General features: G+C 42.5%; 2 protein-coding genes across 6 annotated transcripts in view; both read left to right on the forward strand.

The window, feature by feature from the left end:
- ZNF148 (zinc finger protein 148) overlaps window positions 1–10,408 on the forward strand; it is a 42,086-nt gene extending 31,678 nt beyond the window's left edge. For all 4 annotated transcript variants that reach the window (XM_039554970.1, XM_039554971.1, XM_039554972.1 and 1 more), the window contains 2 exons: window positions 710–828; window positions 1,170–10,408. In XM_039554970.1, coding sequence (XP_039410904.1) covers window positions 710–828; window positions 1,170–2,759 — 1,709 coding nt within the window. In that variant the 3' untranslated portion in view covers window positions 2,760–10,408. The remainder of the gene's footprint in view (window positions 1–709; window positions 829–1,169) is intronic.
- Window positions 10,409–16,028: 5,620 nt separating this feature from the next.
- SLC12A8 (solute carrier family 12 member 8) overlaps window positions 16,029–25,611 on the forward strand; it is a 50,459-nt gene continuing 40,876 nt past the window's right edge. For both annotated transcript variants that reach the window (XM_039555488.1, XM_039555489.1), the window contains exons 1-4: window positions 16,029–16,081; window positions 19,662–19,878; window positions 20,664–20,810; window positions 23,627–23,818. In XM_039555488.1, coding sequence (XP_039411422.1) covers window positions 19,810–19,878; window positions 20,664–20,810; window positions 23,627–23,818 — 408 coding nt within the window. In that variant the 5' untranslated portion in view covers window positions 16,029–16,081; window positions 19,662–19,809. The remainder of the gene's footprint in view (window positions 16,082–19,661; window positions 19,879–20,663; window positions 20,811–23,626; window positions 23,819–25,611) is intronic.

The following is a 25,611-nucleotide window of genomic DNA, read 5'->3' on the forward strand; positions in this document are numbered from 1 at the left end:
GTAAAGAAAAAAACCAAAACCCAAAACAAGCAAACAAAACAACCAAAATGAGAAACCTGTAAGTATGCAAACGCCAGTTCGCTACAGAGGGTTCTTGTTTTTGGCTTAATTTAAAAAATATTTTTAAATCAGTTTTTAAAAAAATAAATTAATTTGGATTTCAACCAAAATAGTAGGACTTTTTCAAAGCAGTTATCTCAATTCTACATGCAGATAAGGGAAAAAACATGGAAAAATAGAAAGCACCCTCCAAAATGTTATATTTGAAATTTGGAAATGCATTAATTCTCTCCTAGAAGGGATGGGTTTGTGTTAATGAGTTGGTGAGAGGATTGAGGTATTTTTATACAGTCATCTGCCCTAAAAAATGCATACTGTAGCAACAATTTAGGAAGACCATCTTTGCAGTTCTTAATTTGTTATGTGTAAGACATACCTGCACCTCCATTAGAAAGAGGAGTAAGGATTTAGTTTTAAAGGTGGGGGGTTTTTATAGCATAAAAGCTTAAAGTAATTTGAGGCATCAACAGCTGAGTATTGAAAAAATAGTGATGTAAGCAAGCCCTGTGTTGTTTTTCAATAGCAATAGACTAAATCCTCTTACTGCTTCTAATAGAGAATGTAGTATTTGACCTGGTAATTTTATAAGTTTTATGGAAAAACGTTGATTTATTCTTTTAGATTAATATTGCTGTGTGTTTTTTATCAGGTGAAAAGCCATTTCGTTGTGATGAATGTGGTATGAGGTTTATTCAGAAGTATCACATGGAAAGGCACAAAAGAACTCACAGTGGAGAGAAGCCTTACCAGTGTGAATATTGTTTGCAGGTAAGAAGACTTGGTGAAATCTTTTGTGGTTGAAAACCAAAACACCAGTCAATTCCCCAGTATTGCAGATGGGGCTTTCTCCATTTTATACAAATAAATCTATAATGAATGGTTTTCCTGTTAAGATGGGCTATCTTGGTGCACAGGCAGAGCAGAGTCACAGCTGGCTGTGCTTGATTTCATTGGCTGTATGGTATTGTTTGACACTTCATTAGAAATTGGTAAAGTGGGTGAATCATCAAGTAAGTTCATTAGAATGAAAGCTTTCTTTTCTTTCTGCTAATATATTTATTTTTTTGCATAATAATAATAATAATAATCACCGCCATCATCTTTTCCAGTATTTCTCCAGGACCGATCGAGTGCTGAAACACAAACGTATGTGCCATGAGAACCGCGAGAAGAAACCCAACAGAAGTGCCACCAAAGTTGGCTTTTTGCCATCGGAGGAAGATTCTGGTTTCTCTACGCCTCTGAAAGACAGCTCCTTGCCAAAGAAGAAAAGGCAGAAAACAGAGAAAACAAAATCTGGGGATAAGGAAGGTACAGATAAATCAGAACACAAGAAGGACAAAAATGACTATTTGCCTTTGTACTCTTCCAGTACTAAAGTAAAAGATGAATATATGGTAGCAGAATATGCTGTTGAGATGCCACATTCTTCGGTCGGTGGATCGCACTTAGAGGAAGCAAATTCTGGAGAAATACACCCACCGAAGCTCGTTCTCAAAAAGGTCAACAAGAGGAGTCTAAAGCAGCCACTTGAGCAAAGTCAAACCATTTCACCTTTATCTACGTATGAAGACAGCAAGGTTTCAAAGTATGCCTTTGATCTTGTGGATAAGCAAAGTTTACTGGACTCTGAGGGTAATGCTGACATTGATCAAGTTGACACATTACAGGAAGGGCCCAGTAAACCTGTACACAGCAGCACTAATTATGATGATGCAATGCAGTTTTTAAAGAAAAAGAGGTATCTACAAGCAGCTAGTAACAACAGTCGAGAATATGCCTTGAATGTAAGTACCATAGCATCTCAGCCTTCAGTAACACAGGCAGCTGTGGCCAGTGTCATTGATGAAACTGCTACAGCCTCAATACTAGACACACAGGCACTGAATGTTGAAATTAAAGGTAACCATGACAAAAATGTCATTCCAGATGAGGTACTGCAAACTCTGTTAGATCATTATTCACACAAGGCTAATGGGCAGCATGAGATCTCTTTCAGTGTGGCTGACACGGAAGTGACCTCCAGTATATCCATCAACTCCTCTGAAGTATCTGAGGTGACCCAATCTGAGACGGTTGGAACAAGCTCTCAAGCTTCCTCATCAGATAAAGCTAGTATGTTACAAGAATATTCAAAGTTTTTACAACAAGCTTTGGACAGAACTAGCCAAAATGATGCCTATTTGAACAACCCAAGCCTTAATTTTGTGACTGATAACCAGACTCTTACAACCCAGCCAGCATTTCCTTCCATGGAGAAGGTCTATACATCTATACCCGTCAATAGCTTTCGGTCGGGAATGAACTCTCCATTAAGAACAACTCCAGACAAGTCTCACTTTGGACTAATGGTTGGTGATTCTCAGCACCCTTTTCCCTTTTCAGGTGATGAGGCAAATCATTCTTCTTCCTCCTCTACACAGGACTTCTTGGATCAAGTAACTTCTCAGAAGAAAGCAGAGGCACAGTCTGTTCATCAAGCATATCAAATTAGCTCCTTTGAGCAGCCCTTTAGAGCTCAGTACCATGGGACAAGAGCTGGAATATCATCTCAGTTTAGCACTGCCAATGGACAGGTGAACCTTCGGGGACCAGGGACAAGTGCTGATTTCCCAGAATTTCCCTTGGTGAATGTAAATGATAGCAGAGCTGGGATGACTTCTTCACCTGATGCCACAACGGGCCAGACTTTTGGCTAAGAAATCTTTGTAAATAATACCGGCACTTTAGAACACATTTGTCAAAAGGGGGTTGCTCTGTATAAGATGGAGTTCTGTACAGCTTTTAAGAGCGCTATGTTAAAACAAAAGTAAGCTGATATTAGCAAGACCAGTAACTGCTTCTTTTTTTCTTTTTTCTTTTTTTTTTTAATTTTTTGGTTAGCCATCAGTCATTGAACTGCCTGATGTTGGTGCCCCTATCAAAGGCAGTTTATTATTCACTTGTTTGAATCCAGAAAATATTTTACCTTCTATGAAATTTTAAAATAAACAAAATCCCCAGGTAAGACTTTCCCCCATGATTGTTTCCTTGCTGGTTTCCTTGTATGCTTTGGGAGGACAGTTTATTGTCTGATACTATTCACATTGTCATTTCTAAGCTTGTCAGCATAGTCATTGCTCTTCAGCAGGGAATCAACGTGTACTAAACACACAGAACAAACAAGTAAGTTTCAGAAGTCAAACACGACTTTAAAAGAAAGCATTTTCTAGAAAAATCTTCAATCTCTCAAAAATGATTTTAGACCATGTGCCCTTTATTTCTGCTTTGCATTACCTTGAGTTGTGTTTGGAGGGAAAGAAAGTGAATTCTGATAGACTAACTCTACTATTTAAAAGTCTAATTAATTTAAAATACTTCAAACACTTTTTTAAGCAAAATGCCTAACTGCTAAAGCCTTTACTTCATTCCTGAAGTAATGTGTATTTCTTTGTACAGCTGAATCTAGATGTAACTTTTTAATGACTTTTTCATATGCAGAAACCAAGATTTTGAAGTTTTAGTTAAAATACTGTGTAGACAACATTCCCAGTTGCAAAATGCTTACACAAACTGTGTATTCCAAGATTTAAAAGCTTAATTGTACTTTACCCTACATCCTCATAACGATTAACACAGAGCACTTAGCCAACTTTATAGTTTTTGATTTATCAAAAAATAAAACCATTTTTAGATTTTTAGGTTTGATACAGTTGCATCATTTTCATCTCATACAGCAGTTCCAGTAATTCTTTTCAATATACTTGAGATTGGAATTGTCAAAATTCTAGACAGAGAATAAAACAGTTTTTACGGAAGCTAAAAATACCCAATTATTAAATTTATTGAAGTATCCCTGAAAGCTGAAGAAGTGGGCATTCAAATTCCCTATTTTTTAGTATTTGCTTAGTGAAAGTCACTACAATTTTACCAACCCAAACTGGTGAATGATACTAGTGAATGGGATTTCTTTTTGCAGCCTAGGAGAGTGATCAGAAGTTTTCTTTGCATTTCACAGTATAAATAAACTGCAAAGTTTATCCCTGTACCACAAATATGTTTTTTTGAATAGTACTTTGTCTTGAAGTATACAGTATGGTACGATAAGTAGTTCTGTGTGCATTTTTAAGGTGGTAAGATTTGAGTAGCCTAACTATTGTGTAGTTTAAGTTAACAAGTTTCAGATTTTTGAACTGTATGTTCATTCTATTGCACCTTCCCTAAAGGGACACTGTCTGGTAGTTCAAGGCAGTTTAGGCCTCATGTAGGCTGATTAACCAGGGAAAAACACACACACACACACACACACACATAGAGGTAGGTGTGTATATAGTGGTTGTTTAAATAGGATTGCATCCATGCTTTTACAGCACTGTTGCCAGCTGGTATCTCTCAGACAAAGCCATCAGGTAGGAGAAAAGGCTGCTTTTCAAGGGGCTAAAATATATCCTGTCTTTTAAGAAAGGACTCGAGCAGGACCTAGAACAGTTCCCACCTCTTACCAAAGCGGTAGCAATATTTTCCTGAATTTTCATTACCAGGAAACTGATCCCACTTTGTCTTTTCCCTTACGGTAGCACTACTACAGCACTAACTTCACTTGGTACAGTTGAGGGAGAAAGGGCATTTATTATCCCTAGCCTGCTTCTTCTATTGGCAAGAATACAGTTTATATAAACTAATTTCTTAATACTTTTGTATAAGAAAGTAGGCTCTTTTGATTTTTTGACCCTGTGTGTAATACAGTAAGGCATTTCAGCATGCTATGACTTACGAGTAATTTTGTCTGAATATTTGGCCATGACTTAAAAAGAGTGGGCATCAAGGGAGAAAAGTAAATTCCTTATGGATTATTAATGATACATGTAAAGAAATTTCTTTGAAAGAATATTTTTAAACTGATTCACGGTCTCTCTGTTTTTCTTCCTTTATGGTCAGTTTGGTTTTTTGACTTTCCATTTTGTGTTGCACAGAAATAACATAAACGGTCCCTATATCCCAGGAAACCACCTCTTGGAAGGCATACTTTGTTTTCAGTGTTTCATTTCCATGACATCCTAGCTTGTGGTGCCTGAATAATACTATGTTGGCACTTTTGTTCCTATGCCCTGAAGTTGCAAGGAGATGGCGGTTAATTGTACTATTTGTTAAATATAGCAAGGAACAAAAGGAAAAAAAAAAAGGCTGGGTTATTACTGTGTTACTGCACTGCTGTGGCCCCATAGGGAGGTAAGAGGAATGAAGCCTCCTTCTCCCTAAGGGGACTGACTCAGCTTTATTTAAAAAAAGTTACTGCATTGACACTCTGGTGTGAGAATGTGAATGAGGACTCAGAGGGAGTGACTCTCCCATGCCATCGTCACGCTTGGGAATCACTCCGAGGGTGTGTGAGGGAGCAGGCTGCTGTACAGAGTGAAGGAACTTGCTCTTCCCCACAGCCAAATGGGGATTGCCAGAGGAACTGCTATTCCTTACATCACAGCTCATTCCCTAGCCTGCTGCTGAGCCATTCCAGCTGCACTCTGTGCCTTAGGACAGGCTGTGAAGTCCCGTCTAAGCCACAGGGACTGTCTTGTAGGGTTCTTCCACGTGGACAATTAAAGCAGTGGTGTGAGTAGTTGATCTGCTGATGCTTGAAGCTTTCTGCACTGGAGGAGTTAGCCAAATATACTGCTGTGATTTCCTGACTACATCCCCTTTTATTCTGGAATAAGTGTTTATGTAGTTCTGGGAGGTTTAACTCTGTAAAAAGCTCTTGCTTGTTTAATAATGGCATTATTTAATAACCTTTTTCACTGCTCACGTTTTGCTACTTTTAATCTGCTGCAGATGCACACTCTTCATGTTGATCTGGTCATTTTTGTTAGTTTTCTATGTATGTCTGGAAAAAAGCAGCTTTGGTTGTCTGTTCTGTTCTTGTGCTGTCAGCATAAGGCTGGGGTGAGCTGGAGATTCCCCTGAGCTAACAGCAGGCATTCTTACCGAAAGGTCATGCAAGCACCGGATGTGTGTGTGTGTGTAAGGTGGAATTTTTGGGGATATCTACTAGTGATAGAGCAATGATAATTTTGAAAAAGAGGAAATTGATGACATTTATTACCAAGCTCTCTCTCTCTCTCTCTCTCTATATATATATATATATACACAATACATATATATATATATACATGCACTTATTAATAGGCCATATTTTGGTCCTAAATTACTTGACAGTGTCCCTTTTAGCATGAATCTTTTGATATGTTTTACCATTAATATTACAGACAATGAAGGAATCAGCTTGTAATGGTATACTAATAGGCATTTACATTTTCTTCATTTGATTTGAGAATGAATTAATCATAAATGACAAGTTTTGGGGAGAAGGATTAACCATGTGTATTACTGTATGTTGGTTTACGAATAACAACATAAACAATTTAAATTGGATGATAAAAGAACCATGTTTATGATCTTGTGTCTCCTAGTGTTGTCTTTAGGAAAATTGTGTTTCAAGAAGAAAATAGGACAAGAAAGTATTCATGTGAAATAACACTTGTATTATTTTTATATTGTACTTGTCAGGTTTTTTTGGATGATGGGAGCTTTTCATTGTTAATTGAGAAGTACAGTAAAATCTTGCTAATTCGCTGACCTCTAAACAGAGCATCTGACAGGTTTCTACATCCCTCATGGTCCCTTCCCACCTCTCTGCAATGGTCTAAAAGTACTGTAGCAAGGTCTCACACAATAATACTGTACTACTTCACCCAAGTATACTACAGCATCTATATTAGTATACTGGGAGGTAGAAGGAGTATTGCAAACTAAATTGCAGTTGTCAAAATAAATGAACAAAGTACATTTTGTGATGTGACATCCTTGCTTTTGTTGCCTGCTTCTTCACTATTTTCAAAATTGTAATTTGTAAAGGATTTTTAAGGCATTGCTGCGAATTATTTGGGTTCTACTGTAACTTTTGGAATTTATTCCGAAGTATTCATGTTCTCCTATGAAACTTTCCACCTGAACAGATACGTTATATTCCATGCTTGATCAGAATATTTTTGTAGTATTCGTATCATATGTAGTAGCTATTTGAAATGAACCAGAATATTTGGATGAATTCACTCTGAATTTTGCAGCATTGGATTACATTATGTATGTATATTTGCTAACTAAATTTTCTTGGCTTTGAGAGCTTTGATTTTCATTCTTCTTTCTTTGCTTGTTTTAATACCATTACGAATCGCAGGGAAAATCCTCATAGTCCTGGGAATCCGTTTGGAAATGTTGACAGGCAGAAATACGTTTATGCAGTCGGTACCAGTACACATGTGAACTTTCAAATTACATGGTTGGTACTGAAGCAAATGAATAATGTTACAGTTTCCTAGAGTTAACTGTTTTACTAAAATGAAGCCTTGTAACTTTGAAAGTTCATTGGACTTACGGTAATGCATGTTTATGTTAGGCATGTAATGCATTTAGCTGAAACTCACTTTGCAAAGGACAAGCACTAAGAAAGTATTACTGCTAATGAAAAGACATGTCTTTAATTTGAAATTTAAACTTCTGTTCAATTTGCATTGTGTCAGGGAAATAAATTTATAGTCGCTTTTGCTCTACTCAACATACAAAACCTTCTGTTTCCTTTTTAAAATTACATCTTTTGGTAGGAAACACAAACTGAGGCAAGCAGACATTTCTAAGAGTTGTTTCTTGCTTTCCTTAATCCAATGGATGGAAAGGTAATATTGTGTAAACAACATTATTTTATTTTTTTATGCAATATCATGCTGTAAATATGATTTATCAAATAAGGATGTACCTATGATTGAATCTTTGATTCTGCACAGCTAGAGTTTATATATAAATATAAATGTGTCTTGACAATCAAGGACTTACGTCAGTCTTCCTTTATGACGTTTCTTATTGTTATGCATTCCATTTGTTTGACTTGAGTATTTGTATTGTCTGTAAAGTATGTAATGTTTTTATAGCTTGTTTAAAAACAAACAGAAAAGCCTGTAAATATGAACTGATCACAGTACTGCTCTGTTAGAAGGCATATGATGATGTACTGTTTGTAAGCAATAATACATGACAGTGCTAACTTGACAAGTAGCATAAGGATAAGTTCCAAAAATACCTTTGGGAGTTAATAGCCTTGTTTGAGTTAATGAATATTCTTAATCATTTTTTTAATAAATAAATTCAGATGTCCTCCTGCTGGAATATATAACATTGTTTACAGAGCACAATTTCAGTCACAGAGAGGACAGTCTTTAGATCTATGGCTTCATCCACTTTGAGTGAGAAATGAATGGCTTGGCTGCACTTCTGCAAGAGGAGGAAGACTGCTAAGGCTGAATAGCTGTGTCTCTAAAGGATCAGAGATACTATTCTGCTTCTGTGCTGATTCCTGCCAGTTCCTCTACATAAATTTGGAGTCTTTAAGTCCGGATATTGAACTGATGAGACTTGGGCCACCCATAGAAAGGAGTAGTTCTCTTCTTATTTCATATGCAGATAAACAGTGAACTTTTGAGTCACCTCTTCCTTTGTGTTGCATATTTTTCAAATTATGAGCTATGAGATGATGAGATGGGTTTATTCTGATAAACTAGATGTCAAACTTATAGTTTGAATTGAATAGGTATTAGACTGTACAGAGCAGCATATCTATTTGAACAGTCATCACTGCTTTAGAACCTCTCCCCCAATTTATAAATGTATATGACCTACATTTTATAGAAAAAGAAATGTTTTTAAATGCTAGTCATTTATATAATATGTGCTTTGAAGGATTTGCTAGTCCACTTCTGTCACTTTTAGTACACTGGTATCTTTTATATGTAATGTATGCTTTTTATTATTATAATTATTATTATAATTATTATTATTGTAGACATTTCAGTAGGAGGAATTTTGCAACAGTATGAGGGGTTGAAATTTTCATTGTCAGAAATGAATTATACTGGACTTCGTCTGTGTAGTCTTGTCTTTCTTTAATACTGTCTGGAAGGGAACTTGGTATTCAATAAAGCAAGTGACTTCCTTTTATTTTGAAGGCATACTATGTAGTGCTGAATTGGATCAGAAAATGTAATGGATTTGAAGGCAGAGAAATTAGTACAAAATCTCGTGTACAGAAGAAATTGTGTTATGAAAAACCTGATGATATATAGTGAAACACTGTTACAGTGAATTTCTCATATAGTGCTATTCTCCTGAAGTCAGTATGCCTTCTTTGTATTTCAGTTAATAAAAAAAAAAGAGAATTTGTATAGATAATTTAGGATAATAGGTTTATTTCAATCATTATACAGTATTTCTTTATCCTACAACATCTATTCCGTCCCTTTATTATCAGACAAAAGGCCGTAACCTGAATTCCATCAGTTGAAGTTTGTATATAAAGGTGAGAGATGGTTTTATGGGAACCTGGAAAGTATGAATTTGCATATTCCTTATGTTTCTGACAGAAATCAGTATGTGAGTCTTTCATTATTCCTGTGAAATGAGGAATTTCCTGATACCAAGGAGAGAGTGAGTGTGTGTGTGTGTGTGTGTGTGTGTGTAGGTCAGTGGAAGATGTTTGGGTCTCAAGGCCAAAATGATAAAAGTATAAAAGGATTTAATGTAGCTCAACACATGACTTACATTTAATATGTAAAAGAAACATTTAAATTTCATAATTCAAAAAAAGACAAAAATAGTTTTGCAGGGAACAAAACTATTTGGATAGCAGGCTTGACCAAATGAAATTTTTTTGGTTAAACTTGATATATTTTAAATGATTCTATTTCTGCCTTTATTTCTGCCCTAAAAGCAACTTAAAATATTTTGGGAGTTACTCTTCCTGTTCATTTGACTGTGAGTGTAATTTATATCATGGTTTACAAAATGTGGCATGAAGGATTGGATTGTTTTATCTGTATAATACAATGAAAGTTTGCTCTTTTTTTACATAATCATGGTGAATGGTATTGTATTCTTAGGACTGATTTATTCATTAAGTGACTTAATGAGTTTCATCACTTTTGACGTTATTGTTTTCTTATGGTTAACTTAGTCTTTTTGGGTTTATAATACCCTTCTATGTATTGTGATACTAAGGGAAGTTATGTTTTTGCTTTATTTTTAATTAAACTAATAGTTTGATAATTTATATTTGCAAATGATGCATTTTAAATGTGGTCACTTGCTGTTTGAAAAATAAAAATATAGAATACTGTTTTATGAATAGACTTAGCAGTATTTTTCATGTTAGATAATTTCAAACAAAATCTGCTTTCTTAATGAGACAGATGAAGGCATGTAAAGATACATATTGTGCAAGAACTGAAGTGGATACTTTTCAACAATTAAATGAAATATTTCAATATTTTATTTGAAACGCACACAACTCATTTGGGTTTTCTTCTCCTTTGGATCTCCTTGCTTGCTTTGATTATAGAAAACAGAAAATCTGACCTTAACTTTAATCTGGTTGTCTGAGAAGATTGCACTGGAATCACTTTAATAGAAACACCTAGTGTTAGACCAGCTTTCCTTTTGTGATTTTTGTTTGTGCTGGAGTGAATTTGTTCAGTGCCAGCAGCTCCTCACATAAATGAGAATCAGAACTTTGTTTTAATCTCAGTTGTAAGGAAGGTGAACATGATTACTCAAGATTTCAAGTGTGTTGGATAACAGTATGCCATGTGTGCACTGCATCGTTTTGTAGCGTGTAGTATATGGAGTATTTGTTACATAGATTTTTCTATTGTTAAAGTAAATACTTAAAAAAAAATACTGAGGATCGTAGCATTTATGCACCTACAAAACCAGAAATATGCCCTGTAGCATTAATTACTGATAATTCAGTTTTCTTGCCTTTTATTTGTTCATGTGTATAAGGCATAATGTTTCCCTGAATCTTTTGGTAGGGTCCCTCCTGGTAAATACTTGACTTTTGTGAAATGCTTGGCTCTGGTGATTTTACTTCATGTAAGAACAAGTTTTATGTAAGAAGGTGTTAAAAGTGGCACAATACCTTTTAAAGAGAAAAAAACTTAGTGAAGCAGGATGTGAAGACTGGAGCTGTGATCAGATGAGCGTGGCAGGAAGAGCTGGTGGGTCTGGGATGTCACCAGCCCCTCACCCGGTGGGTGCAGCAGGGCCACTACCTGGGCATCCACCAGCCACCTCGGGGAACCTCCTCGGGGCAGTGGTGGCTGCGTGAGAGGAGCTTCTCATCTGGCCTTAGCCTGCACCCTGCTGAGGAGGTTGGCTCAGCTGGCTGGATTTGGCCATAGCAGAGGAGGGCACTCGTGTTTGCTCTCGTCTTAGCCAGGGACAGCAGCCCTGGCAGGGGTGGCCACGCACAGCCCGGGGTGGTCACTGACTGCACAGACTGAAACTGGCTGTAGAAAATGCCCCTGCTCAGTCCCTCTGAGCCGTGGGAGGCTCTGCTGCCTCCGAGTGCCTTTGTGTGCCCCTGGAGCAGGGTGTGAACACAGCTCTTGGTTTCAATCTTACTCCAGTGTGCAAGTTATGGTGTTGCCTTTTTAAAATACCTTATAAACTTCATGTGGTGTGTTAACATCCAGCCAGCATAGTAACTGCTTTTAATGGTTTCATGTTTAACAGGTTTAAGTTGTGGGTGCACTCTGACTGTGCAATGTGTGATGACGTAGTGTGCGTGTACTCAGCCACCCTGCTTGTCCTTAATGTTCGCTTACATTAGTTATACTGATTTTCATTTGTTTTAATTATGTGGTGGAAATAAGAAATCAAAGCTGATCACGTCTGCTTATTGACTTACATGATCAATACTGTCAAAGAGTAAAGTGATACTGAAAAGACTTTTTCAACATTTTGATATTGAAAAGAATTATCAGAACCTACATTTTGTGCTGAGTGAGAAAAATAGTCCATTTAAATTAGCTTGCTTTTATTTTCTGCTAGGAGAAGGAAACAGTTTTCTGTTAAAATAATTGGTTATTTGTTTATTTAGAAGCATTAAAAATAACTCTCTGAAATTAATATTTTTCTTGCAGTGCACAGGGTAAACTATTTTGTGGCATCGGGATAGACAGCAGTTTATGATTTGGAGGTGTGTTGGCTTAGGGAGGTAGTCTCAAAAAGTATCCCGTTTGTTGGTTATCTTCTGCATGGCACTTGCCAAATCAACAGAAGATAGTCTTCTGTAGAATATTGTTTGCTTTTTTGTCTGCTTTAGTTGTCAAGACATGGAGTTTCATGAAGAGAGCTGTTCACCGGAACAGGGGGTTAAAAAGGAGCCCATCTATGCTGTCTTTTCTGAAGCCAACAGCTCTGCCCTGGTTGCTCAGGTGAGTTGCCTCCTTTGCAGCGTCCCTCCCCTTTCACACCAGGGCTGGTCTTCAGGTTCCTGACATCCCTGCTGCACCATCTGCTTCGAATGCATACATGTACAAGTCACTGGCAGAGATTAAATAGGATGATTTGGTGAGGTTCCATTTTAAAATGTGTGCACGGGTCTTTTGCAGTCTGGCCAGCCTATATCACTTTGCCAGTGTCAGCAGCCATGCACTTCATGCAGAAATCATGGAATCCAGTTCCTACCTATGTTATTTAAACTCACTTTTGGATGTTTGCTGGTCAAAACCAAGTCACTTGTTTTTTCCACTCAGAGTCCATCTCCCTGGGCAGCTCTGCATGTCTTCCACAGGAGATCCAAGGCATGTTGCTACGTGATCGCTGTTTGTGTGATTTCATTGGGCCATGGCTGTGTGTTCCAGGCCTCTTGGCTAGAAATGTGGTGCCTAGTCCCAGACCAGGCTTTGTGCTGACATCTCACTAGGTAGATCAGTGCCTTGGCAGTAGCTTGTACGTAGTTGCCTTCATATAGAAGAGGTGATACCTTCTCAGCAGCTATAGAAGTACAAGTAGTACTACTGAACTTGTTCATTTTCACTTTTATTCAGATAAAATCTTTGTTTTCATGGTCAGATGTGATCATTAGTGCCGTTTCACAGAGGCAGAAGTAGCAGCTTTTGTTAGATCAAAAGCACTAGCCTGGCCCAAGTGAAACCAAAAGAATCCATTATTTTAGCTGTGTAATTTATAAAAAAATGTTTCTCTGTTGTAATATGAATAACGACTGTTCAAAATGTGTAAGTGTTATACTCTGAAAGCTCTTGAGGAGCAGCATGTCCTTAACTGGTCTTGTCACAAGATAAACTGAGTCATAAGAGACTATAAAGCAACAACTGCGAGTGCTGGGAATGTTCAGGGTAATTGCGAGGTAATCTCAACCATGCATGATGTGCAGGAACAAAACAGAGGATGACATCAGAAGCTGAAAGGATGACTTGTTTGTTTTCTCTCAAATCCTATGTTTTCTTCCATTTCTCTTGCCATTCCTGAAATCATCTTTGTTGTAAAGCTAATTATAGACAGAACAGCCTAAGGAAGATACAGCTCAGACAGATAAGGAAGTGCAGGGGTACCAGTGGGACAAAGTGATCTTTTCCTGCAAACCAGGACTCTTAAAGGGGGATTTTCTTTAGGACAACATCTGTTACCTTAGAGGAAGCAAAAAGGATGATTGATCAGTCTCCAAGTCAAACACATAGCTAGAGTGATGGATGTTGCAGGTACTTGAAAATGAGCTGTAAGGACAGCGTGAGTCCCCACAGAGGGTGTGGAAATGCACTTTGGCAGTATTGGCTGTCACAGAGTTGTTGCCTGAAAATCCATTTTAAGGAATTGTAACGAGTGGTGTTTGTAGTAATGCTCAGGTATTACGTTGATAACTGCTATTACACACACAGAACAACACCAGATAAAAATCCATTTTAAAGGCAAAGTATTTTACAGTTTGCAGCTGTGAGTGAACTTGAAAAAGATCGTCTCTTCATTTGGTCTGAGAACGTACTCTACGTGTCACAGCCCATTTTACTGTCAGTCTAGGGTTTGTAGGTCATTAAGTGGTGTGATTAGCTAAACTGGGTAGTTTATGCACAGACTGTGCTGTGTGTGTACATGGAAATTGCACATTGCTGTGTTGTAAGATGTGTATGTCTGGCAGCTGAAGAAGATGATTTGGTAGGTGAGAATATCCATCCTATTAAGAATCAATCCTTTCCACATTTCACAGGATGGCTCAGACTTACGGATGTTTCAAATTCACATCCTCTCTCGCTGACCAACCTCTACGCTGCTGCTTTCCCTGTTTCTGGAGGCCACGTTTATATCTTTGACACCTCTATTGTTCCCATACCTGTTCCATCCCAAATAACCTTTTGTCACCCTCTTCACTCTCAAACACATTTCCAGACTCCATTCCCTGGAGCAATTTCCACTGAGTGACACCACATGGACCATCAAAAGTCTTCTCAAATTGCAGTTCAGGATGTCCAATACGCCAGGTTTTGGATGGTTCCATCTGGTAGTCCCCAGGACTGACGTAACTTGAGGGAGAGAATTCCAGCTGGTCTGTGTAATTCGCAGTGTCCTTTTCTAGCCCTGAAAGCACTCAAGAACTGGACTTTGAGAAAACAATTTAAACTCTTAGTTTCATTTTTCCCCCCTTTTATTCCCTGTAGAGCTAAGTTACTCAGCATAACGAGGGAGAATAAGGAACGTTCAGCAGCAGCAAGTGGCAGTAGCAGCTGGCCCAAGAAACTTCTTTAGCCCTTGCCTGGTGTGCACGTATGTGGGGGGGCACAGAAGTGCCTGCAGGCAGGCTACAGGGCTTGGTCCTCAGGGAATTAGTGACTCTTCACCAGTTCTGCAACAAATCCAAAATATTCAGATTTGTCACTGGCCCTTATGATGGGAGAATCTGGCTGAACCTGTTCCCTGGTATTCATAAAGAGAAGGGAGTGTAAGAGAGCTTCTGAAATATTCCAGGAATGAGATATCCTGGGGAGATATCCATAGAATTGGGATTGTTCAGCCTGGAAGAGGCTTAGGGGTGACCTAATTGCAGCCTTCCAGCACCGGAAGGGAGCTTAAAAGAAACATGGAGAGAGACTATTGACAAGAGCGTGTAGTGACAGGGCAAAGGGGAATGGCTTCAAAGAGAAAGAGAGCAGGTTTAGATTAGATACTGGGAAGAAATTCTATACTGTGAGGGTGGTGAGGCACTGGAACAGGTTGCCCAGAGAAGCTGTGGATGCCCCATCCCTGGAAGCGTTCAAGGTCAGGTTGCACAGGGCTTTGAGCAACCTAGTGAAAGGTGTGTCTGCCCAAAGCCGGGTGGTTGGAATGAGGTGGTCTTTAAGGTCCCTTTGAACCCCAGCCATTCTGTGATTTCTTCAGGCTTCATCCTCCTTTGAGAACTTATCTGTCTTCTCTGAGCTCTTGCTTTCCTTTTCTGTGACTCTCAGAAATTTGGTGTTTCTATGCAAGAGTAAAGGCGTGTTTACACTTTGCCTCTGCAGGAAAATCAAAACAGGTTCACTGGATTACATGGATGTCTTGTATGGATCCTTTTTGAAAATGAAAACGGCTCTAACTCATTTTGGAAGTAAATTAAATACATGTGGGCTCTAAGGAAGGGTGACTGGCTCTAGATTTGATCCTCTTTATATTGAGACTATCAAAAACTCGTGTCTTTAATTCAGATGGAGCTTTGCCTGTGCAGGGTCACAGGATTTCTTGGAAGCTCAGGGCTGGGAAGTCAGACTGGATCGAGTTCTACTGAAACGTCGCTGCAGCCGCTCCTGTGTGGAATCAGAGCCCCCTTTCCCCATGGCCAGCGTTTCCTCGAGCAGCTGAGAATTTGCTTATTTATTCACTTACTTTGTCAGACTCCCGAGAACTGCAGATTTAGTGGCAATCTGCTCCCAACCCCTCATGATCTCGGTTTCCCACGCTCGGCGCTGCGGGGTCTCGGCGCTGCGGGAACCGGCGTGTCCCGGGCACGGGTGGGACCGGCCCGAGCCGGGCAGATGCAGATGCAGATGCCGCTGCGGGGGCGGGCGCCGTGCCCGGGCAGACGTGGCAGCGCCCGGGGCCGCCCCGGCGGGAGGCGGCGCCGCGGGAGCCGGCGGGAAGGAGGGAGGGAGGGCCCGGGAGCCGCCAGGTGAGTGGGGTCGGCACCGCGGGGACACCCCCGAGCCGGGATGAGGGACCAGCCTGAGCGGCGGGGGCCGCCCGGACACCGCGCAGGTGGCGCCGGGCTCGGCTTGGCTTTGCCCGCTGCTCCCTCCGGCGTTGCGGCGGCTCGGTCGGGGCGGAGGCGGCGGAGGGAGGGAGGGAGGGAGGTAAACGCAGGAGAGGAAAGCTAAAAAATGAAAACAATGGTGGTGGGGGGAGAAAGGTACAAAAGAGGGCCTCCCCCCCCCAAAGGTAAAAGAAAAAAGGTAAATAAAAAAGGGCATGGGAAGGAAGTTTAAAAAAGGGCAAAAGAAAACCAGAAAAAAAAAGGAAATAAAGAGGGAAAAAAACCAGGAAAACAAAAAGAAAAAAAGGGGGAAATGGAAAAAATTAGAGAAAAAAATGAATTAACAGAAGGAAAACACAAGCAGAGGAAAGAGGGAACGGGTAAGTCGGAGCGCTGCCCGGGCAGGGGTGGGCAGCCCGGTGTGGCCGTGGCCGCAGCCCGCGGCACGAAGGTGTCGGCAGCGCCGTGGCCTCTGCCAAACAGAAGCTCTCCGGCCACACCGGGAAATTGAAGCTGCTGGGGAGAGCCCGAGCTCGTTTCCTACGTCTGGTGTTCCGCAGCCTTCGTTGCACTACGGAGATGTGTGAAAACAAAACGAGCTGGGTAATTGTCCTGGCTGGTGCAGTAAATGAGTAACTGGGAATAGCCAAGCGCTGCCCTGTGTGGTATTACCTTTGTTGCACTGATGGCTGCTTCATTTCCCTTTAATTCCGCTTTCCTAAAAGTCGCCTAAATTAGGTGTTTTTAAGAACTTGACCCGGAGAGGAGTTGAAAGGATTCATTAAAACTAAAATGCTGTTGGCTGCTGTGTCCCTTGGGGGAGGGAGGCTTTGGAAGCACCTCCTCTGGAGAGGACGGAGGCTTCGGAGGTCGTGGGACCACACGCAGTTGTGCTTGGGAAGGCGTTAACCTTTCCTCTTCAAAATCAGCCAGCTGTTGAGTAGCTCAGAGCAGCGACGCTTAGCTCAGAAGTAGCTTTAATGTGATGATTAATAAAATAGTGCTTTGAAAGGATATGGAGGGCACAGAAATTTAATCTATTGGAATCTGGTTTTGCAATTAAATATAGAAGTGTTGCAGGAAAAGGAGATGAGCATTTGTAATGTTTCTGCGAGGTTTGCTAATGCTCTTCTGCTCTCTCGAGTGCTAAATGGTTTGGAAAGATTAAAACAGACGTTCTTTAATTTATAGACTGGTTAGTGTATTTGGCAGAAACTTTAGGAAAAATAACATCAATTTACTTTCAAGTTAGAGGCTCACTTATATTAGAGGAAAATTGTGCCTGTTTGGTTTGTTTATCCCACTGGTGTGTATAGCAGAAAAAGCTTCCTCAGGATTGGTGACCTAGATATGAAATAGCGCCCAAAAATACCCCCGTGCTGATAGAGTGCTGCCTGGGACAAGAGGAGGGCTCCTGCCCCAGGGACTTTCCACTTGCAGACCCTAAACTCCAGAAATACTTGCATGTCCTTGGTTTGGGATGCAGCTGTGTGTGCAGCAGCCCCCCTGGCACGTTTTTCAGCTCCATCTTCTGTGCTTTACACCTCCTCCTTTGTTTGCTTTGGCTGCCTTGTAGGGACCAACGGGTCCATGAGTTGTGGTGGGATGTAAATAATTACAGAATTGGGTAATAAGATTTTAGGCAGTTGGGAATGCCACAGAGGAGCTGTAGTGCAGAGGCAATTTCCTGTGATTGTGGAGGAGGAAGATCTTACACCAAGGTGAGCAGTAGCTGAGCAGAAAGGGCTCTGGAGGACAGGGCAGGAGAAGGGTTTTAAAGCAGAGAAAAGGAAGGAAATGGAGAGACAAGGGGATTTAAATGTCTAGGTGGGTAACATTTCTAACATTCAGGTGTGCTTCAGGTCTAAAATCCATGTGTGCAGCCCTTCTTTCTGCATCTTGCAAGTTCCAGATGGGTGATGTGGGTGCATCAAACCTATCCATGTAATGTTACACACCAGACACACTGAGCGAGTCACTTCAGCCCTGAGCTACTGCAAGAGGTTGGAGCCATCTCCTTCTGGCTCTCTTGGTGGAGAGGTTTAGGAGAGCAGGGGCCACACGGCTGCAGCCTCCCTGTTTTTCTACATCCAGATGGGACTGCTGTTTCAGGCTGGAGTTTGGATAACCCCAGTGAGTGCTTTACTGAGTGAAGTCTCTGTTGAGGAAGGACTGCACTGGGAGAATACTCTTTGGAGAGTATGGCTATTCAATTGTAATCTTGTTTCACGTTGTGTATTTTCTTCCACTTTTTATTACTGTGGCTATTTGAATAAAAACATGAGCTTTGTTTCTTTAGACTTCATCTGCTCCTGCTGCTTTTGCCCCGCTTGAAGCCCCAGTCTCCCTGTAAGAGCAACCATTTGTGATATTATGAAGGGTTATTTGCTTCAAGAAAAGTGGAGGCAGCAGTGGGGCATCAGTGAACTCTTATGGTTTTGGTGCTGCTTAACTGGCCATGTGGGCAGGGCAAAGAAAAACCTCCCGTGCTGGCCATTGTACTCCAGCTGCAGGAGACCTCCTGCAGCTGAAACACCGTGGTGGAGCAGCATCTGCTTTGGTTATTTATTATTGGGTATTTCAAAGTAGAGTAAAAAGGGCAGGACAGTGAAAGGCATTCAGACCCTAGTGCAGAAATCCTGAGTGACACAAAGTAGTTTCTGTATGTCACTGTCCCTGTGCAATGGGCAAAGCACATTTCTGTTGGTTGTTGTGCCTCCATAGTTTGTAGGCTTGAGGAGTCAGAAATTCCTGCCCTGTGCCTGCGATTAATTTGGTCTCTGGTCTCAGGTAAGGTGTCCAGCCATTGGTACAAGCCTTGTGCGATCACGGTTGACCCTTGTAAACATGTGGGCTCAGCTGGCCAGCAAATTACCAGTCCCTTGAGAGCCAATGATCCAGACAAACTGCCCTCTCCACATTTGTGGAGCAAATCTTGCTCCCCTCTGGCTGCAGCCCTCTTACCTAGGCATGGTGTACTGTACTGAGGAATAGGCAAAAGGTCCCTCTTGACAGCTGGTGTGGGAGACTGTGGGTAACTGAATACACTGGCAGGACCCTAGTCTGCAAAAGGTACAGCTGAAGGACACATGATCAAGGCTGTGAAGTGATGAGTGGTGCTGGGAAGTGAATAATCCATGTGTCCTGTGTCACTGGAGAACAGGAGCATGCAATGACATAACCAGGCACCAGATTTAAAACCAGAAGAGGAAATGCCTTTTGCAGACAACACTGTGGAGCTGTGGAACCAGTGCTACAGGATGCTGGGGATAGATTTGGAAAAGGTTACCAAGGACTGTTAAATGTGTGGCTGATGGTGGAGCCTGTGCTGGGGGCAGGGCTTGGGAGGGTGCTGGGGGAGCCTTGCTCTCTTCTTGCTGTGGTGTCACTCTGGTTCAGCATCTGCTACGAGCTGCTGTTGACTGTGTGGGCAATGGCCTCGTGCTTTGGCAGACTGAGAAAGCAGCAGTCATGTCTTTCATCTTTCCTGCTTTCACAGTAAAGCTGGAATAAAACCATGAATCTTCTACCACGGAGGACTCAGCACTGCAGCAATTTGACCGAGCTGACCTTCCACTCAGAGCACCTTTGCCTGTGGTTGTGTTAGAGCTGCGCTTTGGGCAGGTGGAGGTGCCGTGGAGGAGACGATGTTCAGCCGGAATGGTGCCCGAAGTGAGGGATATGTCCAAGAGCTCTTCCATGAGGAAGCACAGCAGGTATGTCAGAGAGCCATTTCCTTTCCCAAATTTCCATCTCCATGGTCTCTGCACTCCTGGTCACCTCTGTGACAAGGGAACAGGACTGAAGTAGCAAAACTGCCCTTCATTTTGCTATGTAAATCTGAGGTGTATGACTTAGAAAGGGAAAGAGGAGACTGATTTCCAGAGGGCAGGAGGCAGCAGTTGCCATAGGAAAATGGCAGTTTCCCTGGAGTTTCAGATCTTGGTTCCAGCAATTCTGGAAACTCACTGTGCCCCAAGTACCAGAGTCCCATGTCTCCTGGAGAAACAAAGGGTCCTGATGAGACATGACTGTGATGGGAAGACCATCTTAACCTACTCTGTTGGTCCAAGGTGGTCCAGCCTAGTTTGTCATATCCCCTAAGGATCTTCTCCTGTGCACTGAGGACCCACCCTGCTTGGCTTGGCAGGGTGTTTGGTAGGGACAGGAGGAGAAGCACAGTGTATAGCTGCAGGCTCTGTGAAGGACCCTTGAATGGTGTTTTTAGTTTATGCATAGGAGTTAATTCACTGAGGCTGAGTAGTGGTCTGTTGCTGCTTATTCTACAAGAATATAAAGAAGGTATTGCAGGGAGCCCTCTCTTTCAGGGCCCAGGGATCCCAGCAGCCCGACAGCCCTTCATTTTAGCGACAATTTGCAGCAAAGGGGTATCTTAGCAGCTGTTGGTGGCCATCCCACTGCTGGTGGCTGGCTGTGGCACCACTTGTGCAGCCTGCCTGTAAAACACGAGAGGTAAACCCCAGGCTTTGCTTTTCTCTAGGTATCTCAAACGCAGACCGAGCCCTGGTGGAAGATCCAGCTGTTTGTATGGGAGCCAGTGCTTTTTGGAACGTGGGATGGGGTCTTCACCTCCTGCATGATCAACATTTTTGGAGTGGTTCTTTTCCTGAGGACAGGATGGCTTGTGGTGAGTGAGTGCTGACTTGGCTGAATGTTTGAATAGGTGCCTCTCCTTACCTTGTATCTCCATCACCACCCAATCGTTTTGGATTCTGTGCTCTTCGTTATAGATGTTGCTCATGCCCTCTGGTAATTTGTAGCCTTTCAAAAAGTTCCACTAAAATGTGTAGCTGAAGTGGTCTTTGTGAGCGGTTTCCTCTTTTAGCTTTCAGAGAGAGAAAGGCAAACACAACAACCAACCTTGAAAACGAACAGGGACACCCTTGTGTTGTATTGTTGAGGCAAAACAACCACTTTTCAGGTAAAGTTACAGCTACTTGTCCATCTTCCCAACACCACTGAGGAGGCTTCTTCCAAACATACCAGTGTTGGAGTCCCTGATTTTTTGAATGGGAAATCCTCAGTCAGGTGAAATTGTCATTGCCATGAAAGGATCTTCCACTGCTGGGTCCATAGTAGTATCTCACTGAGGGTCAGAGCCTGGAATACTGTCCCCTCCTGATGCAGAACGTGTTTTGCTGCAAAATTTCCCCTTGGAAGAAGGAATGCTTCCCCAGGGATGGACGGGATTTGAGCTTCAGGCAGAGTTCTTGTCACAGGCATGGTGGACACCTTCCAAAAGGAGCAGGAAGATGCTTGCACTCTGCACTGAAAATTGCTTTGCTGGAGGTGTTGAGGGGAGCTGCATTTGTCGCAATGGAGAAGTTGGGGTGATTTTCTAGCTTCCTTTTCCTTCTGATTTTATTTCCTCCACATCTCCTTTGAAAGCAAGTTACTGCTGGAGCAAACACAAATATAAATAAAGCCAGTAAATAAAAGAAAAACGGAACCAGCTGGAAGCTAGCATGAAAGGGAAGGGAGGAGAAGTCGGGGCTGGCAGAGAGATCCCCTGGCAGAGGACAGTCATATGTCAAGCTATTCCCAGAGTCAGGCTTTTGCTATAAATTTCCAGAGCTGGAGCTGGGGCTGGTGAAGCTTTGCAGTTCCAGGGGACCTAATCTTGCTGAAATGTTCAACAGGGATTGCTGCTGCACGAACCCCTTCCAGCACGCATGCATAAATAAGCATCAGTGTTTAATGGTGGCTTTTTCTTCCCACTTTCTCTGCTTGCTATTGTTGCTGTGAGTCCTGCATTCCCCCTCGGTCTTAGTGTTAACCCTTTCTTCTGTTGGATTGCCCATTAACTGCTGCCATAGTCTGGTACCACGTTTCTGGAAAAGCCCAAGGCTAAGTGAATGTTTGCATATGTCTGTTGTTTTTTTTTTTTTTAACTGAAGTATATCATGTTTATTAACCATTTAACCTGGGGTAAGCAGCTGAAGAAAAAGAACAATTGTCCTTTTAAAAAGAAGTATGGGGTTGGAGTGGGCTGTGGTGCTGACCCAACCACAGCTGTGTTTATAGCAAGCCTTGGCTCTGTTCCCCACTGACCAGATAACACCCCTGTCAAAGGCAGCAGGATGCTGAACCAAAATAGGATTTTATGATGATAGCAACATCCTGGATATGTTTTTGTTTTTACACAAAAAAGAGAAAAGGAAAAAAAATCTGGGATTTCAACCAACCCCAGAGCAGGGAAGCAGCCTTTTAGTGCTGGTGATAAAAACCCCATCACGGCTAGCATGACCTCAGAGGTGAGCATTGCTGGAGCAAGGTTGGAAAGAGGGGATATGGGCATGGCCTAGAATATGAGTAAAAGGAAGGGAAGCCAGATGTTAACGAAGCACTGGGCACTGGAGGAGATTTCTGATTGCTGTGCACCGGCCTGAGCGATTTGTCAGCAGGGGAAGGTGGGCTGGAGCCCAAGGGAAAACTCCTGACCCTGGAAAATAAATTACAGCCATGTGTAAGAGAGTGGGAAGGTCCTGAGCTCAGAAGAGTTCTTAAATTATTTTGGAGGTACTAAGCACCTTCTCTTTCTGAAACTCCAACCATAAATGGCAAACTGAACCCCCCAAAAAAGGGGTCGTGCTGGCATTTAAAGCTGCCGAAGGGGACCTGCAGCTGTGTTTGTTCAGAGGCTTTTGCTCTTCACCCCATAGCGAGACCGTGGCGGGTGCAGCAGCTCCTCCTGGGGCCCTCCCTCTACCCCAAGCAGGAAGGGTTGTTTTTTTTCCACGGGGCTGAATCCTCTGCAGAAAACTCCCCCGAGTCCTGGCAGGGCGAGAGCCACCTGCCTCTCTGCGTACGCCCCGCAGATAAGGGCTGACGCACGCTGCTTTATGAGAGTGTTATTTATCTTCCACGCTGTGTTGCCTTTGGGGTTTTGTTCTTTGGGATCTCATTGTTTGGAAGGATCAGAGCTTTCAAAGGTAAATGTTCTGAAAAATTAAAATGCAAGCTTGATGCTGTTAATAAATCAGTTGTTGCAAATCCCAGGGGTTCAATTTTGAAACTACTCTTTGTTATGAAAGTGTTTTGGGTTTTTTTTAAGCATGTCATTCTAAACCGTGCAGACAGGCAGTGATCCCCTGACTGCGGTGGCTGAATCATTGTTTGACCTCATTCCTTTTAAACCAGAGGACAAAATCAGTGATTCATGGAGGAGCCCATTGACAGAGCACAACCTGCTCATGCAAAGATCTGCCCAGCCCCAGGCTCAAGGACAAGACAGGTTCTCATCAAAGAGGTGCTAATAAAGGCTGTTAATTTGGCAATCAATTACGTTAATTAGACAAGTAGGGGTGTCTCTGTGTGTTTCTTTTAATCTGTAATGACTCCAGATTCATAGATCACTAGTGACTAGAAGTGGGTAGGTCCTTTTTCTGTCCCAGCAGATTGGTGTGAATTAATCTTAATTTGATTATTTTTTTTTCATTCCAGGGAAACACTGGCATTGTAATGGGCATGTTTCTGGTGTCCTTTGTCATTCTGGTTGCCCTGGTGACAGTCTTGTCTGGAATTGGGGTGTGTGAGAAGTGCAGCATTGGAAGTGGAGGAGTCTACTCCATGATTTCTACTGTTCTTGGGGGTCGAGTAGGGGGCACCATTGGCCTCCTTTACATTTTTGGCCAGGTAATTTTAAAAAGTTATTTAAAGAAAATTTGGAAGCTTTGCAATGCAGATATTAATCTTGTGCTGTCCTGCTGCAGAAAGTAGTGTTTCAGGTAAAATCTGAGTAATGCTCCACTGTGCTGAACAACATGGGAGAGCATCACGCTGCTCCCCAGGAGCAAGCCTCTGCATGGGTCACTCTGGTGGAGGAGCTGAGTGTCTGGACAAGCCATGCAGGACATGTCTTCCCATCCCAAATTACCCCCATTGCCAGGACATGCCCTTGCTGGCAAGAGACTGAAATTAAATGAAGCAGGAGAGGTCAGGGTGGCCAAGCCAAGCTCAGTGAGTGGCTGTGGACTGGCAGGTTGGCCTTGGCGTGCTCCACATGCCCTTAGGGATTGGGCAAGCCTTGGCTGCTTCTCTGTGGGAGCCAGCAGAAGTGGAGCTGGTGTGGGAGGAGAGCTGGGCAGGGGTAAGGGCCACAGCTAACTGACTTCTTGTGAGCCAAAAGTCACAGTTCTGGGTTTTCTGAAAGATCCTAAGGAGCTGTTTGTGGTGGTGAAGCACAAAAATACACATGCATAAAGAATGGAAAATAATCACTTAAACCTGCAGTAACTTAACCCTCTCCTCCCATAAAGATGTTATGAATAGTATAAAATGTGGTGAGCAGAGAAGCATTTTTATGGAGGTTTGTTTTTAACAGACTGCTTACAGCAATCTCCAAAACCCCTTAACAGCCCCCAAACCAAAAATAATCCCCTCTTCTCCTTTCACTCCAGATTAAAAGCAAGTGTCCATAAAATACAAACTGAACCCAGTTACAAGCCAAGATATGGAAATGGGCCACACATGAGAATCCTTCCTGTCATATTTTCCACTCTTGCTCTCTGAGAGGACCCTGTCTGGGAAAGCAATCAGGTTGCAGCCTGTCCTGAGGGTTGTAAAAGCTGGGCTGCAGCAGCCCTGGCCCCAGGCTTGGCATCCTATGTGCACAGGGGCTGCAGGCTGGGAGCTGGCAACTCACTTAAAATCTCTTTGCCTGCTCCTGAAAGCTGCTGATGCCTTTCCCTTCTCAGTTGTACTTTCTGCCCAACGTGCTCTGCACCAGCTGCAGGCTGATCCCCTGCTACAGGATGCTCAGGGAGCGCTGTAAGCTCTGTCATAAGGCAACTACTGCCAGAAACGGGGTATTCCCTATTCCCTGCTCTGACTGGGGCAAGTGAGGAATGACTGGCTACATGCTGCAGAGAAAGACTCTCGCTGTAGTTCCCCTGATCTAGGTGTCTGCCTGTGATGGAAGGGAATCCTCCAGGATCTCCAAGTTGTAGGTGTCTGAGTCTAAACAGGTGAATGCCATGAACGTTGCTGAAAACCACACAAATCCTGCAGCTCGCGGGCATGAGCCAGGTTGTCCTGAACGCCCTCAGAGGATCAGTGCTGGGTCTGTCCAAGGTGGGGCATCTGCAGTGAATGAAGGCTCTGCTCTGCTCTTGCTGTCTTGGGTGGGGTTTTCTCCCTTCCACTCGTGCGGGAGCTGCACATCCCTCCTCTGTGGACAGGGATGGTGGGGTTGCAGGACCTGAGATCACACAGCCATATCAAATGCAGCTGTCTGCCCTAACCTGGTTTTCCGGGGTGCCATGCACTGGAAAGGGTTGTTGCTGAGATATCAGCAAGTGGGAATTTCTGCAGGGAAATGTCCTGGTTTTTGGGATTGTTGCCCTGCAGTGGGGTCTGAGGACTGAGCCGTGCTGCAGGTGTCCTGTCCTGCCACCCGGAGCAGAGTGTGTGCCCTGTCCTGCTGCAAG

The sequence above is a fragment of the Corvus cornix genome, chromosome 7, assembly GCF_000738735.6.
Source record: "Corvus cornix cornix isolate S_Up_H32 chromosome 7, ASM73873v5, whole genome shotgun sequence".
Lineage (NCBI taxonomy): Eukaryota > Metazoa > Chordata > Aves > Passeriformes > Corvidae > Corvus > Corvus cornix.